Raw genomic sequence first — 24,467 nt, 5'->3', positions numbered from 1 at the left:
ACAGACTGAAGTGGTTTAAGTCTTTGGATCTTTTAATTTGGATGATTTTGGCTCACATTTAACAATTTTTGTGAACTGTTGGCCCTTTTTTGGCTGTTTTTGGTTTAATTACTGGCTCAATTCAGTGTGTCATGGAGGTGATCAGTTTGTGACTCTGCTGAGGTGGTCTGGAAGCACAGGTTTATTTGACAGTGGTCTTCAGCTCATCTGTATTGTTTGGTCTCTTGTTTCTCATCTTCCTCTGAACAATAGCCCATAGATTCTCTCTGTAGGTTCTCTGGTTCTCTCTGGTTCAGGTCTGGTAGGTTCGCTGGCCAGTCAAGCTCACCAACACCATGGTCATGTAACCAAATTTTGGTGTTTTTGGCAGTGTGGGCAGGTGCCAAATCCTGCTGGAAAATTAAATCAGCATCTTCAAAAAGAACAAATTCTAATTAACCTTCATTTATAAAATATTTCATATTACACAGTCTTATAGTAATATAGTAACTATACGTGAAAAAAATAAATAAAATAATTTTTTAGAAAATATATGATAAAACTGACAGAAATGTACCATTAAAATACAGGTCTGTGAAGCTTAACTGATGATCGATCACAACTCCTAGGTTTCTGGCCGTCCTGGAAGGAGTTATGGTTGATGAACCCAGCTGTATAGAGTAGTTTTGATGAAACGATAGGTTAGCTGGAACCACCAAACACCAGGGGCCCTATTTTAACGATCTGAAACGCAAGTGTCAAAGCGCGAAGCGCAAGTAAGTTTGTGGGCGGGTCTCGGCGCTGTTGCTATTTTCCCGGCGGGATAAATGGCTCTTGCGCCCGGCGCAAATCTAAAATGGGTTTGTCTGAAGTAGCTTCATTATTCATAGGTGTGGTTTGGGCGTAACGTGAAATAAACCAATCAGAGCGTCATCCAACATTCCCTTTAAAAGCAGGTGCGCAAGTTCCATTATGGCGTATTTACCAGGCGCACGCCAGGAGCGGTTCACAGCCGAGGAGACTGATGTTCTTGTAAGAGCAGTGAAAGACAGAGAAGTTGTGTTGTATGGGGATGGGAGAATAATTAGCCTGAATAATTTGTAAGCTAGATTTATGCCTATTTTGTTCACATCTTCGTGGCACACCACAATGATTTCCGTCATCTCATGTGTTAATATTTTTTTAGTGTAACAATTTATGATTTGCAAAAATAACTGTTGCATCTGTGTAGATTACATGAGCAAAGTGTATGCGCGTTGTGCACGCTATACATTATGGTCAAGCATGCGCCCTTAAAATAGCATAATGAACAACGCGCAACGCGCCACTGACTTTAGACTAGGTTTTTTCTGGTCAGTGGCGCAATTGTTTAATGGAACAGCAAAATAGCACCAGGGATTGTTTGCGCCGGAACACGCCTTCTTTTTTGCGCTGAACCGCCCAGGGAGCGCAAGTTCATTCACTAGTTTAGTGACGTGCTTCTGTGGAGGGAAAAGCGCGCTTTGCGCGGGTGCAAAATAGGAATGACACATGCGTCGGTGTACAAAGTCAATTGCGCTGGGTGCAAGATAGGGCCCCAGGAGTTCTGTCTTAATAAGATTGAGCTGAGATGATGGTCATTCATCCAACTAGAAATGTCACTCAGGCTGAAATGCGAGCAGCTACCGTCGGGTCATCTGGTTGGAATGAGAAGTAGAGTTGAGTGTCATCAGCGTAGCAGTGATAGGAAAAGCCATGCTTCTGAATGACAGATCCTAATGACGTCATGTAGATGGAGAAGATAAGTGGTCCAAGTACTGAGCCTTGAGGAACCCCAGTAGCGAGGTGTTGTGATTTATAAACTTCACCCCTCCAAGACACACTGAAGGATCGGATCTATCTGAGAGGTAGGACTTAACCCACAGGAGTGCGGTTCCAGAGATGCCCATCTTTCTTAGAGTGGACAGGAGAATCTGCTGATTAACAGTGTCAAAAGCACCAGACAGTTCCAGTAAGATGAGTACTAATGATTTGGAAGCTGCTCATGCCAGTTGCAGAGCTTCAGTAACCGAGAGCAGAGCAGTCTCAGTTGAGTGGCCACTTTTGGAACCAGATTGGTTGCTTTCCAGGAGGTTCTTCTGTACAAGAAACATAGATAGTTGGTTGAACACAACTCGCTCAAGTGCCTTTGCAATGAATGGAAGAAGGGATAAATGCTGAGGCAAATGTACCAGAGTGAAGAGGGGTGTTGATAATATGAGTGTATGACTGAAGGAGATATCACTTGAAGGAGGTGAGTGGGGTTAGGATCAAGTGGACAAGTAGTAGGATGATAAGTAAGGATAAGTTTGGGAATGTCCATCTCTGAGAGTGGAGAGAAGGAGGAGAGAGAGTGTGTATTAGTCTTTATGAAGTCGTCATCACTCTGAGGAGTTGGTGCGTACTGGTCTGGATGACAGTGGGCAAAAGTTGTCCAATCAAGAGGTTAGAGTGAAGCAAAGAGTGTCAGTAGCACTGTTCATGTCCAGAGCTGAAAACTGAGAGAGTGCAGGAAGCGAGGATTAAAACATAGAGGATAGGCGAGATGGAGAGAGTGACCGTAGGTTCCTTCGAAAGGTGACCTGCTTGGAGTGTGTGCCACATCAGGAATAAGTGTGAGGTTAACAGTAATGAGGAAGTGGTCTGAAGTGTGCAGTGGAGCAACTGAAGTGTTGTCCATGGAGCAACAGGGCATGAAGATGAGGTCCAGTTGGTGCCTGATTTGTGAGTCGCTGTAGTAGAAACTAGCTTGAGATCAAATGAGGTGAGCAGAGTGTTGAAGTCAGCAGCCTGGGGTTTATCTAGGTGGATGCTGAAGTCACCAAGCAGTACCAGAGGAGTACCATCTTCAGGAAAGTTTAAATTCCTATATATAGTGTATATAATAATAGAATAATATCTTTATTTCTCTCATTCTATAGTTTCCATCCATCCATAATTTTTGTATTATTCCATCCATCCATCCATGGTTCTTTTGATTGTTCTATAAATCCTTCTTTCCATCAATACATCATCTTTCTATTGTTCTATTTTTCTTTCTATCCATCCAACCATCCATTGTTATTTCTATCATTTTATCCATCCATCCATCCACCAATTCATCTGTCTATTTATTGTTCCTTGTATTTTTCTCTTTTATTCCATTCATTTATCCATCTTTCTTTATGTCATTCTATATATCATTCTATAGTTTCTATCCATCCATTTATAGGTCAATTTTTATATTTACATTTATATTGAGTTCGACTGTCCTATTTTCAGCTGCTCTTTGTGCTGCTTTATACAAGTTTTATTTTGGACAGATTGGGCCGTACCACAGGCAAAGTAGCTCCCTGTTGATTCCTGTTGATGTTGTTAATTTGTAAGTCTTGGTACTGTAGTTGTTCGGTTGCTAAGATCAGAATGGCATGTGTGTCTGGTCACCTTCGCTGTGTGTGTGTGTGTGTGTATGAGAGAGTGTGTGAGTATTTATGTGCTTCTGTTGCTGAAACGCGTGGTATGAAGTGTGTATAAATGAGTGTGAATTATTGTGGAGTCAGTCTCGGGGCAGCTGGCGTCTTCTCTCCTCTCACACTGTTTTTATTAGTGTGTTTTCTGAGGCACGCTTTACTAGAACTTTCACTTCTGTCTGGATCAAATCACTTACAAGAAGCTTTAAACTTCAGTATTACACTTTGGCCCCAAACTTTCAGGAAATAGAAGTGGAATTTGAACTGGAATTTATAACAGTGTTCAAAGTAGTTCAACACAGGTAGTGCATTCTGGGAAATGTGTACTTCCACCCTGGTCCATAAAAGTTAATTTATTAAATAAGATGAAATACAAACACTAAATAAAGACCCATTGATGACATTTCAAGCATCCATTCATCATTCAACAATCCATCTATTAATCCATCCATCTATTTATTCATCCAACCATTTATCCATCTATTCACCCATTGGAGAAAAACTGGCAGGTTTTCTCCAGAGAATATAAAGTTGCGCTGTCTTTATTTTAGTTATTTATTTTTGTACAAAAAGTTGTGTCCCATTTTTTTATTTCTGCCTCACTTTCCTTATCTCTCCTCAGGGGCTCTCTCTCAGACCCACACACACACACACACACACACACTCTCTCTCTCTCTCTCTCGTGTCCCCCTGCATCTCACCTTGCATTGTGGTATCAGCTTGATTAAATTTCAGAGATATTAAGCAGAGGTGATAGTAAATCTGCTCCTGCTTGCGCAGCGTCATCAGGAATGCTGCTTGTTCTACACTTTCTCAGCTTTCCTTCACGGTCCGTCCCAGATCCTCTCTGAGTGAAACCTTTCACACATGCACTGATCCCAGACCAGCTCATCCTGACCTGAACTAGATAAAAGAGCAGAAATACTAGTGTTTACAAACAGCTTCTCTAAACACCACAAACCAGCTGCCCTTGACATAAATTGTATTTTTATTTATTTTTATTTAATATAGTCGCTTGTTTTAAACATAAACCTCACTCATGTTATTTTTAGTTCTGATTTTCTAACAGCTATGTTTGTGAAGTGATGACCTTATTTGCTAACTGATTATTTACTTGAACTTTTGATTTCAGCTCCTTTGTAATTTGGCACCAAACCGATTCGAATGGCAGTGCCAGTTCAGATGATGTGCTGAAATAGTTCCTTATCACCATAAAAGCAAATATTATTGTCTTAAAATGGAAACATGGTACCAAGGTCCAAACTGATGAGCACGCTGTGATCATGTCTGCAGGTCACAGGACGATCACGTCAGCATTATTTGGGTCAGTTCTCTCTGCCTTTGTTCAGACTGATGTCACACTCACACTGAATCAATCGCGCATCTCTGTCAGGTTTGCTCATGGCATGATACTAATTTTGTTGTCTTTTGACAGCCCGATCACAAGTGACCAATATTTAGGTTATTCACCTGCCAAACACTGAAGGAGGAATCCACAAAAATAAACTGCTCCCTCTAAGAAGGTTTTGCATGCATTGTCTTCATAGAATATATATATATATATATATATATATTTGTGCTAGTTTTAAAAGAATTGTTCACACAAAAATGAAAATTTGCTGAACGTGTCCTCACCATAAGGCCATCAGTAGATGAGTCTGTTTCTTCATCAGATTTGGAGAAATGTAGCATTGCATCAGTGTCTCATCAATGGATGCTCTGCAATGAATGGGTGCCGTCAGAATGAGAGTCTGATAAAAACATCACAATAATCCACAGCACTCCAGTCCATCAGTAAACATCTGGGCAAAAGATGTGTTTATAAGAAACATATCCACAATTTAGGTGTTTTTACTTTAAATGGTTGTTTCCAGCTAAAATATGATTCTCTCCTGATTCAGACCAGACCACTTTTTTCATTGGAGGAGGTTTTATTGTGGACTAATATTTTAGCAGGAAGCAATGGTTTAAAGATTATCTTAATGATAGATTTATTTCTTACAAAAATGCAGTTTTTGTCTTCTCCAGATGTTAGCTGATGGACTTAAGTGGTGATTATTGTGATGTTTTATCATCTGTTTGGACTCATTTTTGACGGCACCCATTCACTGCAGGGCATCCATTGGTGAGCAAATGATGCGATGCTACATTTCTATAAATCTGATGAAGAAACAAACTCATCTACATCCTGGATGGCCTGAGGATGAGTACATTTACTGTTCCTTTAAGAACAAACAAGTTACAAAACAAGTGAAAAAAAATCTGCCCATGTAGTAAGTCAAAATGCACTTATATTCAAAATATGAAAGTCTTAATATCATTTGCAGCATTGTTTGGGTATATTTATCTTATTTCAAACCCAAAAAGTCTAATAACAAACTCGTTAAGAAGCCAAACAACTGTTGCAAGATGCACGTTGTACAATTCAGGGCATTATAAATGAGTCCAGCAGATTGGATCTTTACTGTGAATTCCTCTCGGTTTAGTCGGTGTTTCACTATTATCTGATGGGAAGATTGTTGGTTTTCTGGTTTTCTAATCTGGGAGAAAATGGACATCTTTGTTTGAGGGTGGGCTGGTCATTATATTACTTATGAGAACCTGGAATTTGTTTGATCATGTGAGCGTGTCAGAGGTCAAAGAAAGGCACCTTTACATGTATTAGTGGTCCATCATGTATGCTTCATCTGCTCCGCTGAGACCACAGCGCGCCGAGAGCATGCAAAAGGCCATCTCTGTTTCACCACAAGCCTTTGTGCACTAAAGTTCTTCCTGTCTTTCCGTCCTATCCATGACAAAAAGGCCTTTGATTGAGAAAGAGAAAAGAAGAAGATCCCAGGAGAGACAGGTGCTTTTCTTAGGAGACCTCCAGACCTCAGGAAGATCCAAAATACGTCAGACCTCTTCTGTTTGTGTTGTGCAATAATGTGAAAGGAAGCAGTCTTCAGGTTTAGAAAGAGCCCATGAGAGGTGAACACTGAGACCAGTGAAAAATGGAAGGTGGTTTGATGCTAAATTCTTTCATTTGTAGTCTTATACGCAAAAAGGTGTAGATTTTATTACATTAAAATAATCTCACGTTTGTGTAGAAAAACATAAGAAAGACATTTGTAAATTTAGCTTGATTGCTGTGATGTTGTAAATAAAGTTGTACAATAAATACTTTATAATTCAGTATTTCATCTTTAGAAATGTCATAGAATTGAATGCTAACTGACATTTCTTTGTAATTATTTGTGAAATAATATCAGTTACTTAGAAATGGCAAGTAACAATTGACATATTAAGTCTGAAAAAAATGATATAGGATTTACTGAAACAATTTTCACTCATGAAACTATTACAAAGAAACATAACATTGAATTTAATAACAAAGAAACATTGTAACAAAGCATAGCAATTTAATGTGATTTTTTTTAAGAATAGAAATGTGCATTGGTCAGACTTCTAATATAATGAATGTATGATTTCATGCAAAAAATAAAAATAAAATAAAAATGAATGTATGCCAATTTAGCATGAATGATTTTACATGAATGTCCAGCTTTTTGAATAGCAGTCAATGGAGAACGATGCTTTGTTTGCAGATACTGTAGGAGCCAAACCAGCCAAACACTGGCTTCTTATAATATATGATAAATATTCCCATTGCCATTTACGGTCAGGTGGAAGAAAATATGTTTATAGAGCTAAGATGTGCAGGTCTTGTATACTGTATAGATTCATGGCTGAAGGCATTGAGATGGATGGGAATGTGAACAGGTGATTCTCTCACCGGTTTGGCAGATTTACGTCATCATGCCAATATAAGTGTATCACATTACATCTTTGCCAACAGACATTACAGATGCAATATTGGAACGATGTTTTATGACTAGTCTCATGTCAATGTGTGTGATGTTTAAATCTTGCAGCGGTACTTTACAAACTGTATATTCTGACATTTATTGCATTTATAATGTTTAATGTCAGTGTTATTATGCTGTGAAAGCTGTGGGAGCTGCACTTACACTTAACACAGATGATTCCTTTGACAAATGATGACAAATTCACAGCCTGGAAGACCACCAACAGTGTTACTGCTTTATATATATGTGTGTGTGTGTATATATATATATATATATATATATATATATATATAGAGAGAGAGAGAGAGAGAGAGAGAGAGAGTTCAGATGCTATAGTCTCTAAGTGCCATCTGAAATTTTATTCTAAAATTAGCATTTTTATCTGCTATGTTTATTTTTAGATATTTCACTTTAATTGCATAGAAAATTACCTATAAATTGCCACTAGAATACATTTAGTACTGAACCTAAACACAGGAGCCTTATAAAAATGCTTATTTTAGATTTTTTTAAAGTCTCTTTCTTGTAAAACTGTTGTTGGTCTTTTTTAAAAATGCAATAAAATATATAGAATTATATATTGTGTGTAAAGTATTTTTTATGTATAGAAATATACATTTATTGAGATATATCTAGAAATATATATATAGTTTTTCCATGAATACATTTATTCAAATAAATATTATTTATACTACCTATATATATAGAGAGAGAGAGAGAGAGAGAGATTTCTGAAAATATTTTTGTTTTTATTATTAAGTGTCCACAAAAGAATTTTGTTCAAGTGTATAAGTAATTTATCAGTTGTTTCTTAATCTCTTTTGCACTCTATGGTCGGGAAAACTGCTTCTGTGTCTTTCTCCGAGTCCTTGGAGAAGCAGTGAACTGTCAGGCTCAGACTGCAGCGTTCAGTGTGACTTCATTAGAATCGGATTAGATGTTGACATGTGTCGCAGACTGAAAGAGTGAAGCTCGTTTATTTGGGAATGTGAGACCTGAGCTATTAAATCTCACCTCAGAGACACTGATAACAGACACAGACAGACAGAGATCGCCGAACTCTGCCTTAGGAAAATATTATCTCCCTGTGTTCGGTCATTCATGGATGAGGAGTTTTGTGTGGTGATCCCTTGTGCATTTACTTTACATTAATACAATGCATATATTTATACTCCATAGCTGTCTGAGAGCTTAGCATCACACTTGATTATGAGAGGCACATCTGACTGGGTTAAAATGCTATTTCACTGCTTTATCAAAGGGTTAAAGAGATCAATGCTATTGCTATCTAAGAAATGTTTTTTAGTAGTAGTTTTATACTTCAGTTTTACTTCAGTTAGGTAGTACTTTTAGTTAGAGTTTTAGTAATTTTGTTATGTGCATTTGTTTCTTTTATATACAAAAGCTTAAATTTATTTTCATTTTTATTTAATTTTAGTATGGAAGCTTGAATTCCACCATGAAAAAAATAATCCAATAAAATAGTATATTTTAAAATAGAAATTATTAATAGAATAAAATAAATAAAATTGGTAAATGTTTTTTTTTTTTATCTCAAAATTCTGACATTTTTCTCTGATCTTTTTTTAAATGTATTGCTTTCATATTTTAGTGCTTTAACATTTGGTTTTCAATTCTTTCATAGGTATTTTATTTGATCATGATTGATCACTTAAAGCAGTTTCACTTGTGCAGAAATAACAGACATTACCCTTGTCTGAAATACTGAAGAATGACAGAATGCGTGTTACTTAAAAATGAAATGCAGCCATTTATTAGTATACTGGAATGCATTTACTATATCATTAGCAGTTACATCATCATAATATCATCAGTGCATTCTGACAGGTTGACAAAACTGACATTTTCAACGTAAATAAAGATTAAATGTCAATATGCACAGGCAGGAGATGGCCATTCAGTGATGCTTTGCTGTTGATTTGAGTGTCAGTAATGATGCTTTCAGTAATGATACACATAACAAACAGCAGCGCTTACATCAACATCCTTACATACAGTACATACATATATGTGCAGAAAACATACATATAGATAAGGTTAATGTGTGTTATGAGTACAGACATTGCACGTTTCCCTGTTTGTAGACTCTGCACGCCATTTACAGCAAATACTAATCATCATATTCATTTTCTTCAGAAAGAGCATCAATGCATCACGTTTAGTGCATCTGAGACCCTCAAAGTTTATAAAACACAAGTCATGTGTCCTCACAACTGACTCAACAGAATCTTTTGGATAAACAGTGTAAGTTTGTGCGCAAGATGCATGACTTCAAGACATCTACAGCAAGTCCAGATGTGTGTAAATATCATGCCACAGACTGTAAGTGTTGTGAAATTCAAGTTAATTATAACCAAAATCTTGTCACAGAGAACACACCGCTTTCACTTTGACCATCTCTGTGATGTGTCTGTGTGAAGCAATGCATGTCTGGGTTAAACTTAGAAATGCAAAAGTACTTGGTTCCCTTTATTTCCACACTTGGCACATTTTTAGGGGTCTGAAAGCAGTTTGCAAAACTGGACAAGAATATATATATATATATATATATATATATATATACGTATATATGTATATATATACTGTATGAAATAATCTATATGTATGCATATTTAAAAATGTAATTTTACATATACAGTATACAGAGTGCATGTCTATCACATTTTAAATAATTATAAATAATATCATACAGTTTATATGGGCAATATATATATATATATATATATATATATATATATATATATATATATATATATACATACACACACACACACACACACACACACACACACACACACACATAAATTTATATTCTCAGTTCTCGATCAGTTGATAAATTTAAAGTGAATTTGATTCTTTTGATCTCAAGTGTGAAACACTCGATGAAACTCAGCAGATTAAATGTAGATGTATTTGTGTGCTTGCTATTCCTGGGTTTCTCTCCGATCTATTCTCACGGCTCTGTGACCTTTCACCCTTGACCTCTGTGACCTTTCATCAGTTGAGTACTGATCATCGATGTGTGTGTTAGTAATGCACATCTCCAGCACATCAAAATCTTTGTAAATATAGCCCGTGTGTGTGTGTGTGTGTGTGTGTGTGTTTGCCAGATGTCTAATACAGATAAAGGTCATGCATTTATTCCCCGTCAGACCTTCACAGAAAGTCAGAGTGGCTTTAGTACAACTCTATTGATAGATATGAACACACGTCTACTGGTCAGATTCTACACTAACTTCTCTAGTGTGCTGTGGACACTAGACTTTCGTCTGCTGGTCTGTTGATTGGCTGAGAACTCATTGTGTTGATTGTGTGTCGGTATCGGGTCGGTCTTGCTCTAGTTCGGATGGGACAGGCCTAACGCTGCACTGATGGAGGCCAGAATCAGGACAGCGCTGGCGGTGACCGCTGCTCCGCTGGACCGGTAAACCACACGTCCATTACGTGGCTGAACGGGTCTAAACGTTCCCACCATCGGGTTCCCATCGTGAAACTTCAGGGCGGAAAAAGCCCGGAGCTGTTTGAAGACACATAATGATCAGAGCTTTATCACACAGGTTCATAATGATGACAGGAAGTAGATTTTTTAGGGTGAGCTGGCCCTTTAAGTGCTCACTTCTGAAGTCCTAATAGAAAGAAAATCCCATTCATTTTCTCCATAGATAAATGATTTCTTTAGCTTTTAAAAACAGAGCTACAAATTTGATATTCGACGGTAGATCCTTTCTTTGAGCCATCAGTTCGCAATATTTAAACTTTTCTTTTAAGGAATTGTTTAAAAATAGAATTTCTGGTAAAAAAGAAATTGCATTACCCACAATTTAGCAAAATAACACAAATCAAAACAAGCTAATTGCGCCAAAACAACTCTTTAGTGTCTCATATATATTACTATTAACTTCAAATATGTTGTTTACATATGAGTTATTTTAATAAACTAAAACTAAAACATAAAAATTGTTTCTACAAATAAAATAAACATGAACTGATATTGAATATAAAAACATTAACTATTTTATTTCTCATTTTCATTTAGTTTAATAACTCAAAATGAAATAAAAATGAATAAAAAATAGACACATGAAAAAATTAATAGAAATGACAAAAACACACAACAAAATTACTAAAACAAGAGAACAAAAAAGATGGAAGAAAAATCTGACAATATACAAAAAGAATCAAATTGAACACTAATAAAAACTATATTAGTAACTAAATTAACGCTGTTTAACATGACAATCAAATTAAAAATGATGTATACCAACAATTTAAGTTGATCAGTTTATTTTCCACAATGCTTCATGGGTTTGTAATTCTTTCTTCCATTATTTCACATTATCATTTATTTTTGTATGATTTTCAAATACTGGTTTGCTTCAAATCAGAGTTTGTTGTGATTCTTCTCATTGCTATATTAATTGTTGTCCATTTATTGGGGAAATCTTATCAAAGTGAGAAGCTATGGTAGATATTTAGTCAATATCCAATGGATGCTGAATAAAATGTAGCATCCTATTCATGGTCAACCTAATAAATGTTACCTGCACTATTGTATTATTCACTTCAGATTCTGAAGTTTAATGCAAGTAAATGCTAAAATACATGCAATGTGCATAAACAGTTATTGAAATACAGCTGACTATAATGGCAAGAGATAGCAAAGTAAATGAGTTTAAATACGAGTTCATGTCCAGTTTTTGGTATTCAGGAGGATAATACCTGTTCTCTGTCGAGGGGAATGGGGTTTTCAAACACCGTCCACACCACAGCCTCCGTGCAGCCCGGTGTGGTCAGAGAGCCGTCGTACCGGTAATAGTTCGTCATGTTGGCTTCAGGCAGAATGAGCTGATTCAGAGAAATCTTACGGAGCGTCGTGTTTCCATCTGCGCAAACGAAAAGAGTCATTCAGACAGTTTTGTTGAACTATGTCTCTTCTGATTAACAAGGCTGAATTTAATTGATCGAAAATACAGTAAATTTTTTTAAATATTATTATCATTTAAAATAGCTGTTTTTTTATGTGAATATATTGTAAAGTGTAATTTATTTCTGTGATCAAAGCTGTATTTTCAGCATCATTGCTCCAGTCTTCAGTGTCACATGATCTTCAGAAATCATGAAAATATACTGATTTGCTGCTCAAGAAACATTTCTGTTTATTATCAATCTTGAAAACATATATGAATAACATATTTCTGTGGAAACTGTCATGCAATTTATTTTTCAAAAGAACAGCATTTATCTGAAATCATAACACTATAAATGTCTGTACTGTCGATTGAATGGCTCCGTGCAATTAAAGCAATAAAAGCATTTGTGGCTTTCTTTCAAAAACATTTTAAGAAATCTTACTTAGCCCACACTTTTAAACGATGCAAATGCATAAAATTATCTCTCTAGAAATTTATAGAAAATTTCAAGAAATGCATAAAGCTTCCTTTCAGAGTTATCATTAGCTTTATTTGAAAACATCCCGAACATTAGCATAATATTAAGTTTTTTGTGAAGATTTCAGGATTTATATTTAATTAAAATAATTGTACTTTTTTTGTTTTAGAGAATACAATATTATATATATATATATATATATGTTTTTAATTAAATTTATTTTAAAAATAATTTCTTTGTAGTGTGTAATTTCTTTGCTAGAAACAGCACTAAGCGGAACAGAATAAAGAAAGCGGTAGTTCAGATTGAGGTTGCTTTCTTACTTGTATTCTGGATGCTGCGCAGGCCGTGTGTGAAGAGATCGTACTTTCTGTTAGAGCTGCTCGACTCCTGGAAGTTTGAATCAGTGTTGTTTTTTATTCTACAAATTCAAAATCATCTCTGAGCATTCTCATATTTCTTGATTTTAAAGCACATGCATTTCAAACCTCGTAGAAGAATCCCAGCACCGCGATTCCTGAGGGATCTCTGAGTGCGTCTTCGAGTCTGTTGTATCTTTGTTTCATGTGCACAATATGCAGCTGGTGAGACAGTAATACACATAATAATACAGATTTTTTAATGTAATAATAAAAGTAGAAAACTCGAGGAAAACAGTATTTTTGGAATCAGCAGCACACTGGTATGGTGTTGGTGGCACCTCCATAGGATACTGCTCTCCATCGACGGTGTGTTCAGATCCAGGACCTCCGCTGTTGCCCCAGTGGAGGTGAAACTGCACGGCTTTGTACGTTTCTCCCAGGTTTCCTCCAGACACTGTGGCTGTGATGGGTATACTGACCTGAACTGATGTGGAAAACACAACATTACAGTCCAGCGTCACACAGAGCAGTTTGTTTCTTCATCAGATTCTGAGAAATGTAGCATTGCATCAGTGTCTCATCAATGGATGCTCTGCAGTGGATGGGTGCCGTCAGAATGAGAGTCCAAACAGCTGATAAAAACATCACAATAATCCACAGCACTCCAATCCATCAGTGAACATCTGGAGAAGGCCGAAACAAGGTGTTTTTACCTTTAAACAGCTAAAATATGAGTCTTTAATCTAAAATAATGCAGCGTTGTTATGGATTATGGACTTGTGTTTAACCAGACGCAACAGTTCGAAGCTAAAAACGTCTTAATGCTGGATTTGTTTCAGATTTTGTCTTCTCCAGAGATGTTCACTATTGGACAGGAGTGATGTGGATTATTGTGATGTTTTCATGAGCTGTTAAGACTCTCATTCTGGCGGCACCCATTCACTGCAGCAAGTGGTGGAATGCTACATTTCTCCAAATCTGATGAAAACACAAACTATATTTGCACAACCAAAACAGAGATGACAGAAACGGCTCAGTGGAAGCAGTTTTACCCGAGTGGCCGTTGTTCTTCATGGTGCTCTCGAACACGGTCTGGTAACCGGTGAATTTGAAAGGCGTCAGCCGCTCATCCAGCTTGGTTTTCTTGGTCACGATGTTGATTGGTGACTGTCTGCTCTTCCCACAGTCTGCATTGACTTCACTCCATCGGTCTGGTCCTTACAGCAAGATGGAGAGGTAACGTTAGATTTAGTTATATACATCTTTGATAGTTGATGTGATGACACAGAAAATGCACAGAGAGTCTCGACTTACCTTTACAGTGAGATTCACAGCTCACTTGTGTCTGGTAGCACCAGTCTGTGTGAGTACAGAAGATGAGTTAGTAAACTCAAATACTTCATATTTGCTTTAAAGCTTGATTTTCAGCAATTTTATGCTTTTGTTTATCAATATTCACACTTTATCCTTTAAACCTTTTTGGGGGGGATATAACACTATCAGTCAAAATTGGGAATAATTAAGATGTTTTTGCAAGAAGTCTCTTCTGCTCACCAAGGCTGTATTTATATGATATAAAAATACAGTAAAAACAGTAAAATTGTGAAATATTATTAAAATCTAAAATAACTGTTTTCTGTGTGAATATCTGTTCAAATATAATTTATTTCTGTGATGCTCCGCTGTATTTTCAGCATCATTCCTCCAGTCTTCAGTGTCACATGATCTTCAGAAATCATAATAATATGATGATTTACTGCTCAAGAAACATTTCTGACTATTATCAATCCTGCAAAAAAATTGTTCTGCTTTATATTTTAATAGAAACTGTGATAGACTACCATAAGTTTGGAGTAATAAAAATATAAATAAATTAATATGTTTATCCAGAAAAACAAAATACATTAAATTGTTTAAAAGTGATTTAAAGCTTCTATTGTTAGAAAATATTTCTACTTTCAACATTGAATATGTGTTTCCCATCATTATCAATAATTAAACACCAATAATAAATTATAGTAATTAAACAGCAAATCAGCATATTAGAATGATTTCTGAAGGATCACGTAACATTGAAGACTGAAGCTAAAAATTCAGCGCCACATCACAAGAATAAATTACATCTTAACAGATATATACATAGAAAACATTTTTATTATTTGCAATAATATTTTACAATTTTACTGTATTTTTGATCAAATAAATTCACCCTTGGAGCACAGAAGAGGCTTCTTTCAAAAACATAAAAAAAACAGTTTTAGTGAATTAAACAAGTTATTAATGTTAATGACTTCATTACATTGACTCACAATGAGCACAGGCTATATTACATTGATCTGAGAATTGTTGATGATGACTGAACTATCTTCATATTCTGAACAGAAGTAACTAACGGGATGTTTGAAGTCTCTCAGTCATAATGACTGGATTTCATGTCCTTGAGTCTCCTTTTCAGATCCTTTATTTTACAAATTAAAGAGAAATGTCACTGATGACCCAAATGTTATTACTTGGAAATTGCACTTAGTTCTCGTTTGTTTCTCGTTTGTCTCGTCTTCAAACTGGCTGTTATTAAGCCTCTCATAAAAAAAACACAACTTGACCCCAAAGAACTAGTTAATTATAGACCAATCTCGAATCTCCTTTTTCTGTCCAAGATACTAGAAAAGGTGGTATCCTCACAATAATATTCTTTCTTAGAGAAAAATGTTATATGTGAGGATTTCCAGTCAGGACTCAAACGTTATCATAGTACTGAGACTGCTCTCCTTAGAGTTACAAATGACCTGCTCTTATCATCTGATCGTGGTTGTATCTCTCGATTAGTTTTATTGGATCTTAGTGCTGCGTTTGACACAATTGACCACAACATTCTTTTGCATAGACTTGAACACTTTGTTGGCATCAGTGGAAGTGCATTAGCATGGTTTAAATCGTACTTATATGACCGCCATCAATTCGTAGCAGTGAATGAAGAGGTATCATATCGATCACAAGTGCAGTATGGAGTACCTCAAGGCTCAGTACTAGGGCCGCTACTCTTCACGCTTTATATGTTACCCTTACATTTACATTTATTCATTTAGCTGATGCTTTTATCCAAAGCGACATATCACCTCTTGGGAGATATCATCAGGAAACATGGTGTTAGCTTTCACTGTTATGCTGATGATACTCAGCTCTATATTTCATCGCGGCCCTGTGAAACACACCAATTTGAAAAACTAATGGAATGCATAGTCAATATAAAAAACTGGATGACGAGTAATTTTTTACTGCTAAATTCTGAAAAAACAGAGGTGTTAATTATAGGACCTAAAAACTCTGCTTGTAGTAACCTAGAACACTGTCTAAGACTTGATGGCTGCTCTGTCATCATTCAGTTTCGGTTCCTTGCCGCCATCGCCTCTGGCTTGCTTAGTTGGGGTCACTTCATTTACAGCGATATCATTGACTTGATTGCAAATAAATGCACAGACACTATTTAAACTGAACAGAGATGACATAACTGAATTCAATGATGAACTGCCTTTAACTATCATTTTGCATTATTGACACACTGTTTTCCTAATGAATGTTGTTCAGTTGCTTTGACGCAATGTATTTGGTTAAAGCGCTATATAAATAAAGGTGATTTGACTTGACTTTTGCATTTGAGTCTTGAGTCCTAAAATTACTTAGGAAAAATAAAAAGTCACAAATTATTTGATTATTGTCATATAATAATAAGAGTATAGAGCTGTAAAATTAACGTGCACGGAGCACCTTAGATCATTTGATTAGGATTTCTGAGTTCATAATGAGATCTTTGACTTTTAATTGCAGATGTTGCTGCACATTTGAGATATTGCTGAGAAAAAAAATGACTGGATATGAAGTTGGTCAGACCTCTTTAAAGAGAAAGTGAGGATAAAATGCACATCACACAGTTGAGGAAGGTCATTTCTTGGCTAATGCATGAGATATTTCACTTCTGCAAGAAGTCATTCATTCATGAATTTGATGGATTTGATTAACTTTCATTGATATGATCTTGTATTGACACTGATTACAAAATATTTATTAAAAGAAAGAATGTGTGTTTCATTGAATTATTACTGATGTAATAAACTAGACAAAGATAATGATTTAATAGATCTGACTCTTAAATGAGCAGTAAAAACTTGTGCATTTTTTTAAAAGAATATCAGCCAATTTGCATGTTCACATTTATTAAACATTAATGACTTATATAGAATAAACATAATTTAAATTAAGATTAATGTATTAATGCACATAAAATGCATTTGCATTACATAGGTTTAACATAAACTAATAAACTTAATGTGATGCACATTTTCATTTTCATTTAATTCACTCATAAATAAAAGTAGTCGTATTTCTATAATAATACTAATAAATTATGCCATGATTTTTTGCCATGCATGACTGAGAAATATCCATCACATTAAATTCATTAGCTTCTTTGTGTTAAAACTTTGGATGGACATTTATCAAGCTCCAAATCACTGTTCTTAATTTATAAAAACAATTTTTTTCGAGTTTTCATTTGATTCATTTCTTTATTGAAGCGCATCAGTATTCATTGCTTAGACTGACCTCACCAAGATTAAAATTCATGGCCCCAAACTTGTTTTGAGTCACTTCAGTGTCAATTTAAATGGATCATGTCATGTTTATTAAACTCTTCCTCGACTGTTCACTTGTTTTGTTTCCTAACAAACAAAGTATTGTTCCCACGTCTCCATCATTAGCTGTTATCCTCTGCCAATCAGATGCCTCTTATACACAGGAACTGAGTTTCTATTGTTCATTAGCTGGACAGACACGAGTCGAGGGTCCAGCGCTCTTATCTATCTCCGCTAGCTCATAGACGACTCTTATTTTATTAATCTTTCACAATGGAGACACATGTTTCCACCTCACAAAATATTTTGACCATATCTCTGAAATCCAGTGTCCTGTTTATCATCTCCCATTGAGTGCTGCCTGTACCCAGAATGCACCTGATCTCGTTCCCATAATAAGTGCAACAGTCGCTTCCAGATATTAAAACTTAAGAACATTTTATTTGTATAGCAACCATTTCAGTCCCTCCCCAACCAACTGGAATTGAATTTATGTATGTATGCATGCATGAATGAATAAATAAATACATTTAATTTTTTCATTCTTTTTTTTTCTAAATTTTATTTTTTCTTCTTCATTTTATTTATTTTTTTATTCTCAAGAAATACCATCCAGAATCACACTGCTTTAGGAGATAAATAAATAAAAAGTTTTATCATTTTTTATTATGTTTTTAATTTGATTCCTTTTATTCTTTTTACTTTTTTATTCTCAAGAACTACCAAGCAGAAACAGAACGTATTCGAAGGTATTAAAGCAATCAATCAATAAATGTTTATTTTGTTCATTAATTTAATTTAAATTTTTATTCTTCTTTTTATTTATTTTGATTCTCAAGAACAAATGCTTTTATTTTCATGGAACTAACAACCAGAAACAGACTGCCTTAGCAGGTATGAAACAAAAGGTTACACTAAATAAACAAGCAAACAAATGAAAATATGCTTTAAATACTTTTTTTTTAAATTATCATTCAAGAACAGATGTTATTTGTAAAGAGACTATGCTTTTTACTGCTTCAGTCTCTCTCCAACCAACCAAAAACAGACAATATTAAATAAAACGCTACAATCAATAAAAATGAATGAATAAATAATTGGGAAATAGATTTTTAAGATAACTTATAACCTACTTTAAGATCAGAGTTGTTAATCTATTCATTGTATATGCTTTTGTAGAAGCTGCGAACCTGCATTATTTCAACTTATTTTAAAATCATTATTTAACAGCTGAATCTGTGTTGAAAAACAACATTGCTCATGACTGAAAGTCACAGCGAGGAAATAGTGTCAAAAGAGCTCTGCCCACTCTGTGAAGCACAGCACAGGAAAAAATAAAGTCTCACTAAACCGTCAAAATACAGGTGCATCAATAAATTAGAATGTCGTGAAAAAGTTCATTTAGTTCAGTAATTCAACTCAAATTGTGAAACTTGTGTATTCAATCAATTCAATGCACACAGACTGAAGTAGTTTAAGTCTTTGGTTATTTTAATTGTGATGATTTTGGCTCACATTTAACAAAAATCCACCAATTCACGATCTCAACAAATAGAATACTTCATTATTTTTTTTTATTTATTTTTTTTGAATTGTTGGCCTTCTGGAAAGTATGTTCATTTACTGTACATGTACTCAATACTTGGTAGAGGCTTCTTTTGCTTTAATTACTGTCTCAGTTCAGCGAGGCATGGAGGTGATCAGTTTGTGACTCTGCTGAGGTGGTCTGGAAGCACAGGTTTCTTTGACAGTGGTCTTCAGCTCATCTGCATTGTTTGGTCTCTTGTTTCTCATCTTCCTCTTGACAATAGCTCATAGATTCTCTCTGGGGTTCAGGTCTGGTGAGTTTGGCCAGTCAAGCACACCAACACCATGGCATTTATTTTATTTTATTTTATGTATTTATTCATTTAAGTCGCTTTTATCCAAAGTGACTTACATTGCATTCAGGCCAACAATTTTCTCCTAACATGTGTTCCTTGGGATTCAAACCCCCAACCTGATCTACCACTTGAGCTACAGGTACACTCATTTACCCAACTTTTGGTGCCTTTGGCAGAGTGGGCAATTGCCAAATCCTGCCGGAAAATGAAATCAGCATCTTCAAAAAGCTGGTCAGTGGAAGAAAGCATAAAGTGCTCCAAAATTTCTTGGCAAACGGGACGGGTGACTTTGGTTTTCAAAGAACACAATGTACCAACACCAGCAGATGACATTGATCCCAAATCATCACAGACTGTAGAAACTTGGGCTATGAGCTTCTCCAGCCTTCCTCCAGACTCTAGGACCTTGGTTTCCAAATGAAATACAAAACTTGCTCTCATCTGAAAAGAGGACTTTGGGCCACTGGGCAACAGTCCAGTTCTTCTTCTTTTAGCCCAGGTAAGATGCCTCTGACGTTGTCTGTGGTTCAGTAAATCTCTCGACACGTCTCTCTGTGGTGCTCTTGATGCCTTGACCCCAGCCTCAGTCCATTCCTTGTGAAGTTCACTCAAATTCTTGAATCATTTTGCTTGACAATCCTCATAAGGCTGTGGTTCTCTCAGATTGTTGTGCATCTTTTTCTTCGGCACTTTTTCCTACCATTCAACTTACTGTTAACATGCTTAGATACAGCACTCTGTGAACAGCCAGCTTCTTTGGCAATGAGTGTTTGTGGCTTACCCTCCTTGTGAAGTGTGTCAATGATTGTCTTCTGGACAACTGTCAGATCAGCAGTCTTCCCCATGATTGTGTAGCCTACTGAACCAAACTGAGAGACCACTTTGAAGGCTCAGGAAACCTTTGCAGGTGTTTTGAGTTGATTAGCTGATTGGCATGTCACCATATTCTAACTTGTTGAGATTGTGAATAAGTCGTTTTTTGTTAAATGATAGCCAAAATCATCACAGTTAAAAGAACCAAATACTTAAACTACTTCAGTCTGTGTGCACTTAATTTATTTAATACATGAGTTTCACAATTTGAGTTGCATTCCTGAAATAAATAAACTTTTCTACAACATTCTAATTTACTGAGATGCACCTGTATAGTTTCTATTGACATAATAAACAACTGAAATAAATACATTACTAGTTCGCCATTTGATGATGTCATCTGCACTGCTTCATGTGATTGGAGTGTTTTTCCCTCATTAAAGTAAAGTTCACTGTCTTGTGTCTTTGATTTTTTGTTCGCTTTTCAAACACCTGTTTGCTTCAAATCAAAGTTTGTAGTGTAGTTGCGATTCTCCTTGAGGCTGGTTTGTTTGCCTCGTGGCTTATAATGCTTAAATAGAGACTTGTTGAAAATCCCTATGGGAAAAATTTATGAAAAAAAAAAGCAGCAATGCAGCAATGTTGCAGAAAAAGTTAATGGCAATAGTGCAAACACTTATGCTTAATTACTTATTTCTCTATGCATACTGTAAATGTGGATGAGAGATTGTGTCTGCTGATCAATAAGAATTAGTTTGGCATTAATGAGCAGGTGTTATGAAAGTATTTATTGGTCTCGAGTTCGGAGCGCACGTCAGTGGAGAACAATACCTGTCTGTTCACAAACAGCCTTTGATCTTTAGGGACGCTCAAGAAACAAAGTGATTGTCACAGTAATATCTCAAAGAGCAGAGATGAAACTCTGCAGATGAACAACGACACAAAAGACAAAGAAAACACGGGTTCATGCATGCATGCAAACCAAAACAAAACCATCACTGTGTGTATGATATACTATATATTTATATCATGTGAAGATGGAAATCTGCTTAGAGACAGAAAGATTTCCCTCATTTATACAGCAAGGCATTTTGGCAGAGCATGCAAACTGCATATCAGACATTTTTTTTTAATGTATGCTGTTTGATATTCTACCTACATGACTGCATTTAGGCTGCGGTTTAACACTTTTGCTAAAGTTTACCTCATATTTATTGCTTTTCACACATTATTACTTGAAGACATTAGTCACGTTTCATTTGGGTTAAGAAGCTGCACTAGAAGGAAGCTGTCTGTGTAGACGGTGAGATCTGCAGTGTTGCATTCTGTACATTTTCTCTCTAGACTATTAGGTATTGCGTTTAATATTTCAGCATGTCATTATGCAGTTCTTGCATGTAAATATTCCCACTGGCTTCATTAGTACCATTAAAGGAGCAATTCATAAACCATATTGACATTCATTGACCTTTCATTTAGAAGGCTGCCATTTAGCAGATGCTTTAATTAAAAGTCATTTACAGTTGACTTCACGTCAGGTTACTGAAGCCATGACAGTGTGTTGATCAAGAGATTCATAAATGATGGATATTATGAATGCTGATATGAAGATTACAGTCAGTGTTTGTTTGTTCTATACAGAAGCACTTGAACATGCATCTAAAGTGGCTCTTAAATGGAGAAATTCAGTCTTTTGTGGACTATAAAGTATATTTGGATGCTTGTCACACTTAAAAAGGTCGGAATGTCATTGCATTAGAAATGATATCCATCAAATGCTGCTTTATCTTTCCATCCTTTTCAAAGTTTTAATCACATTATCTAACTATCAACAAACAAAGTCACTGAATACCGACTGTCCTCATTTTCAACACTCCATCTATTGTTTTAAAGTGAACACACTTCCTTTTGTTGAGTCATTTTTATTTATATAGCGCTTTTCTACAATGCACGTCATTTCAGAGCAGACACAAAAAAATGTGTGTCAATGTTTAAATGTCTTTAGATCCTAGAGAACAGGAAATCTAACATCAAAGCAGGAGATTTTATGGTTTTAATGTCTTTAAGCTAGAATCATTCATATCGATTATTTACAGTAACTGACACTTGCTTTGATATTTCGTAATCTACAACTGAGACGTTTTTAAGTGTGACTTAACTGTCTAAATACGTTTTGGCACCACTGGAATTAATCTGTCAATCATCAAAAAGTGTATTTTTTTTTTTTTTTTTTTTTTAATAAAAATCGCCTTTTGTCAAGGCAATCATATAACAGTGGGCTGCAAGGCCACTTAACATCTAAAAAAAGGTTTTGGCTAATAACCACAAGTTTAGAACCCGTGCTATTTACACTGTAATTATGCATCCCTTTATTGATTTACATGCTTATAAATAACAACAAAACCTGACCAATTCAACCCGCCTGTTTTCATCTAGGTTGATAAATAAATAAATAGACCCCAACGAACCAAATAACTTTTTGAAATAACTTTTTTGAGGTACGCAACAGAGCGCTTCTTGAGAAATGTATTGCTTCTTAAATCCAAATAATTATTTATCACCTTCTATTAAAAAGATAGGTTGCACACAAGTCGATAGCAAATCAATTAATTAATTAAATGCGACCTATCAGAATGTGCTACCAGCAACGTATTAATATGGTTTGAGGCTTTTTTAATGGCGATACCTACCCCTGTCCTAAACTTACCTAATGCAAATATATTTTTGGTAGGTAGCATGATTCGTTGGTGCAAAGGGCGCCAAAGAACAAATCCGACGCACATCAACAACAGATCACGCACGGGACATTTCTACAGCATTTCTATGGTGCAGAAGGCACAGGTGCAGCTCTAGTCACGAATCATGCCTCTGCATCGACCGCATTACTCCGGCAAACACTCTTTGGTGATTTTTAGGAGCTCGTCCTATTTAAGCAAGTGTCTTTGAGCAGAATGAAAGATGCTCTTTCCTCCAGAAAACGAGCTAGTGCGCAATATCTATTTATTTTCCATCTGAAGGACTATTTTAAGGGGTTGGAGGTTCGTGCATCAAACGGCAAAGATTAATAACTCTCAGACTGCCTGCCTAGGTATGCTCACATTATTTTAGAGACTTACACAAATAGCCTACAAAAACGTGTTTTGGGTTAAATCAACTAATCTTTATTGTGTGTTAATCGGTCATTAGTCAAAACTGTAATAAAGATGTTAAAATAAATAAATAAAAAAAAAACACATCATGCGTGTTTCCATTGTGTACTTTTGAAAAGCTTAAAACTTGCTAAAACGTTAAAATGTTACAGTTTGAGAGTTTTTTGCATTAAAAATAAGCAGCTTTTTAAAAGGTCTAGTTATATAACTGTTTGAGAATATGCTAATTTCTAGTCGGCTACTCAGAGGAGTCGGTCTGTTCACCTTTAAATGATGCACATCAGCTATTACTGCATACTAATACGTTTGATATAGGCTAGATCATTCAGTAAATCTGATCAGTTGGAAATGTCCTCATTGCTATATGATCAAAGTGATGTTACCTGCACAGCCCTGAACACTTGTAGGTCTGTAGAGTTAGTAAATCACCCTGCAGCAGCATCACTGAGAAGCTGAGGACTCACCTGCACCGGAGCACAGGTGCACAATCACAGACAGAAGAGCAGCTGAAAGCAGACACCGCATCGTGACAGTCCTGCGACTCCACCAAATGTGACCCTTGGAGAGTGAGATGTCTCTTATATAGTAATATATCTATCAGTGGTCAGGATGGAGTCTGCTGGCCCCTCCCATCACATTCCTCAATAACCACAGCATCCATCCATTCATCCATCTATCCATCCATCCATCTATATATCTATCTTAGAGAGTAGAAATGTGCAATTTACAGTTTAGATAAACCTATATTTATAGATAATCCAACATGGCATGGCAGCATATAAGCAAAATAAGTAATGCCCAATCACAGTTAATCTTATTCAAACTTTGTATGTTTATTATTGATTATTTTTTCAATTCCATGAATCGGATTATTCCAGGTGAAATCCTTAATGATGATCCCTTCAGTATTTTTGTTTAGGCCTATTTCA

At 35.8% G+C, this 24,467-nt stretch overlaps 1 protein-coding gene across 1 annotated transcript; it reads right to left on the bottom strand.

The window, feature by feature from the left end:
* Window positions 1-9,041: 9,041 nt before the first annotated feature.
* Window positions 9,042-24,244, bottom strand: ca4a (carbonic anhydrase IV a). The gene is made up of 8 exons (XM_052556495.1): window positions 24,003-24,244; window positions 14,380-14,424; window positions 14,118-14,282; window positions 13,404-13,549; window positions 13,192-13,284; window positions 13,027-13,093; window positions 12,035-12,198; window positions 9,042-10,832 (listed from the first exon to the last, which is right to left on the bottom strand). The coding sequence occupies exons 1-8, from the start codon at window positions 24,061-24,063 to the stop codon at window positions 10,653-10,655; spliced, it is 921 nt and encodes a 306-aa protein (XP_052412455.1). The 5' UTR covers window positions 24,064-24,244; the 3' UTR covers window positions 9,042-10,652.
* Between the last annotated feature and the right edge of the window lie 223 nt (window positions 24,245-24,467).

The sequence above is a fragment of the Carassius gibelio genome, chromosome B5 (assembly GCF_023724105.1).
Source record: "Carassius gibelio isolate Cgi1373 ecotype wild population from Czech Republic chromosome B5, carGib1.2-hapl.c, whole genome shotgun sequence".
Lineage (NCBI taxonomy): Eukaryota > Metazoa > Chordata > Actinopteri > Cypriniformes > Cyprinidae > Carassius > Carassius gibelio.
Note: the sequence above shows the minus strand (reverse complement) of the source record. Positions and strands in the feature narration are given on the sequence as shown.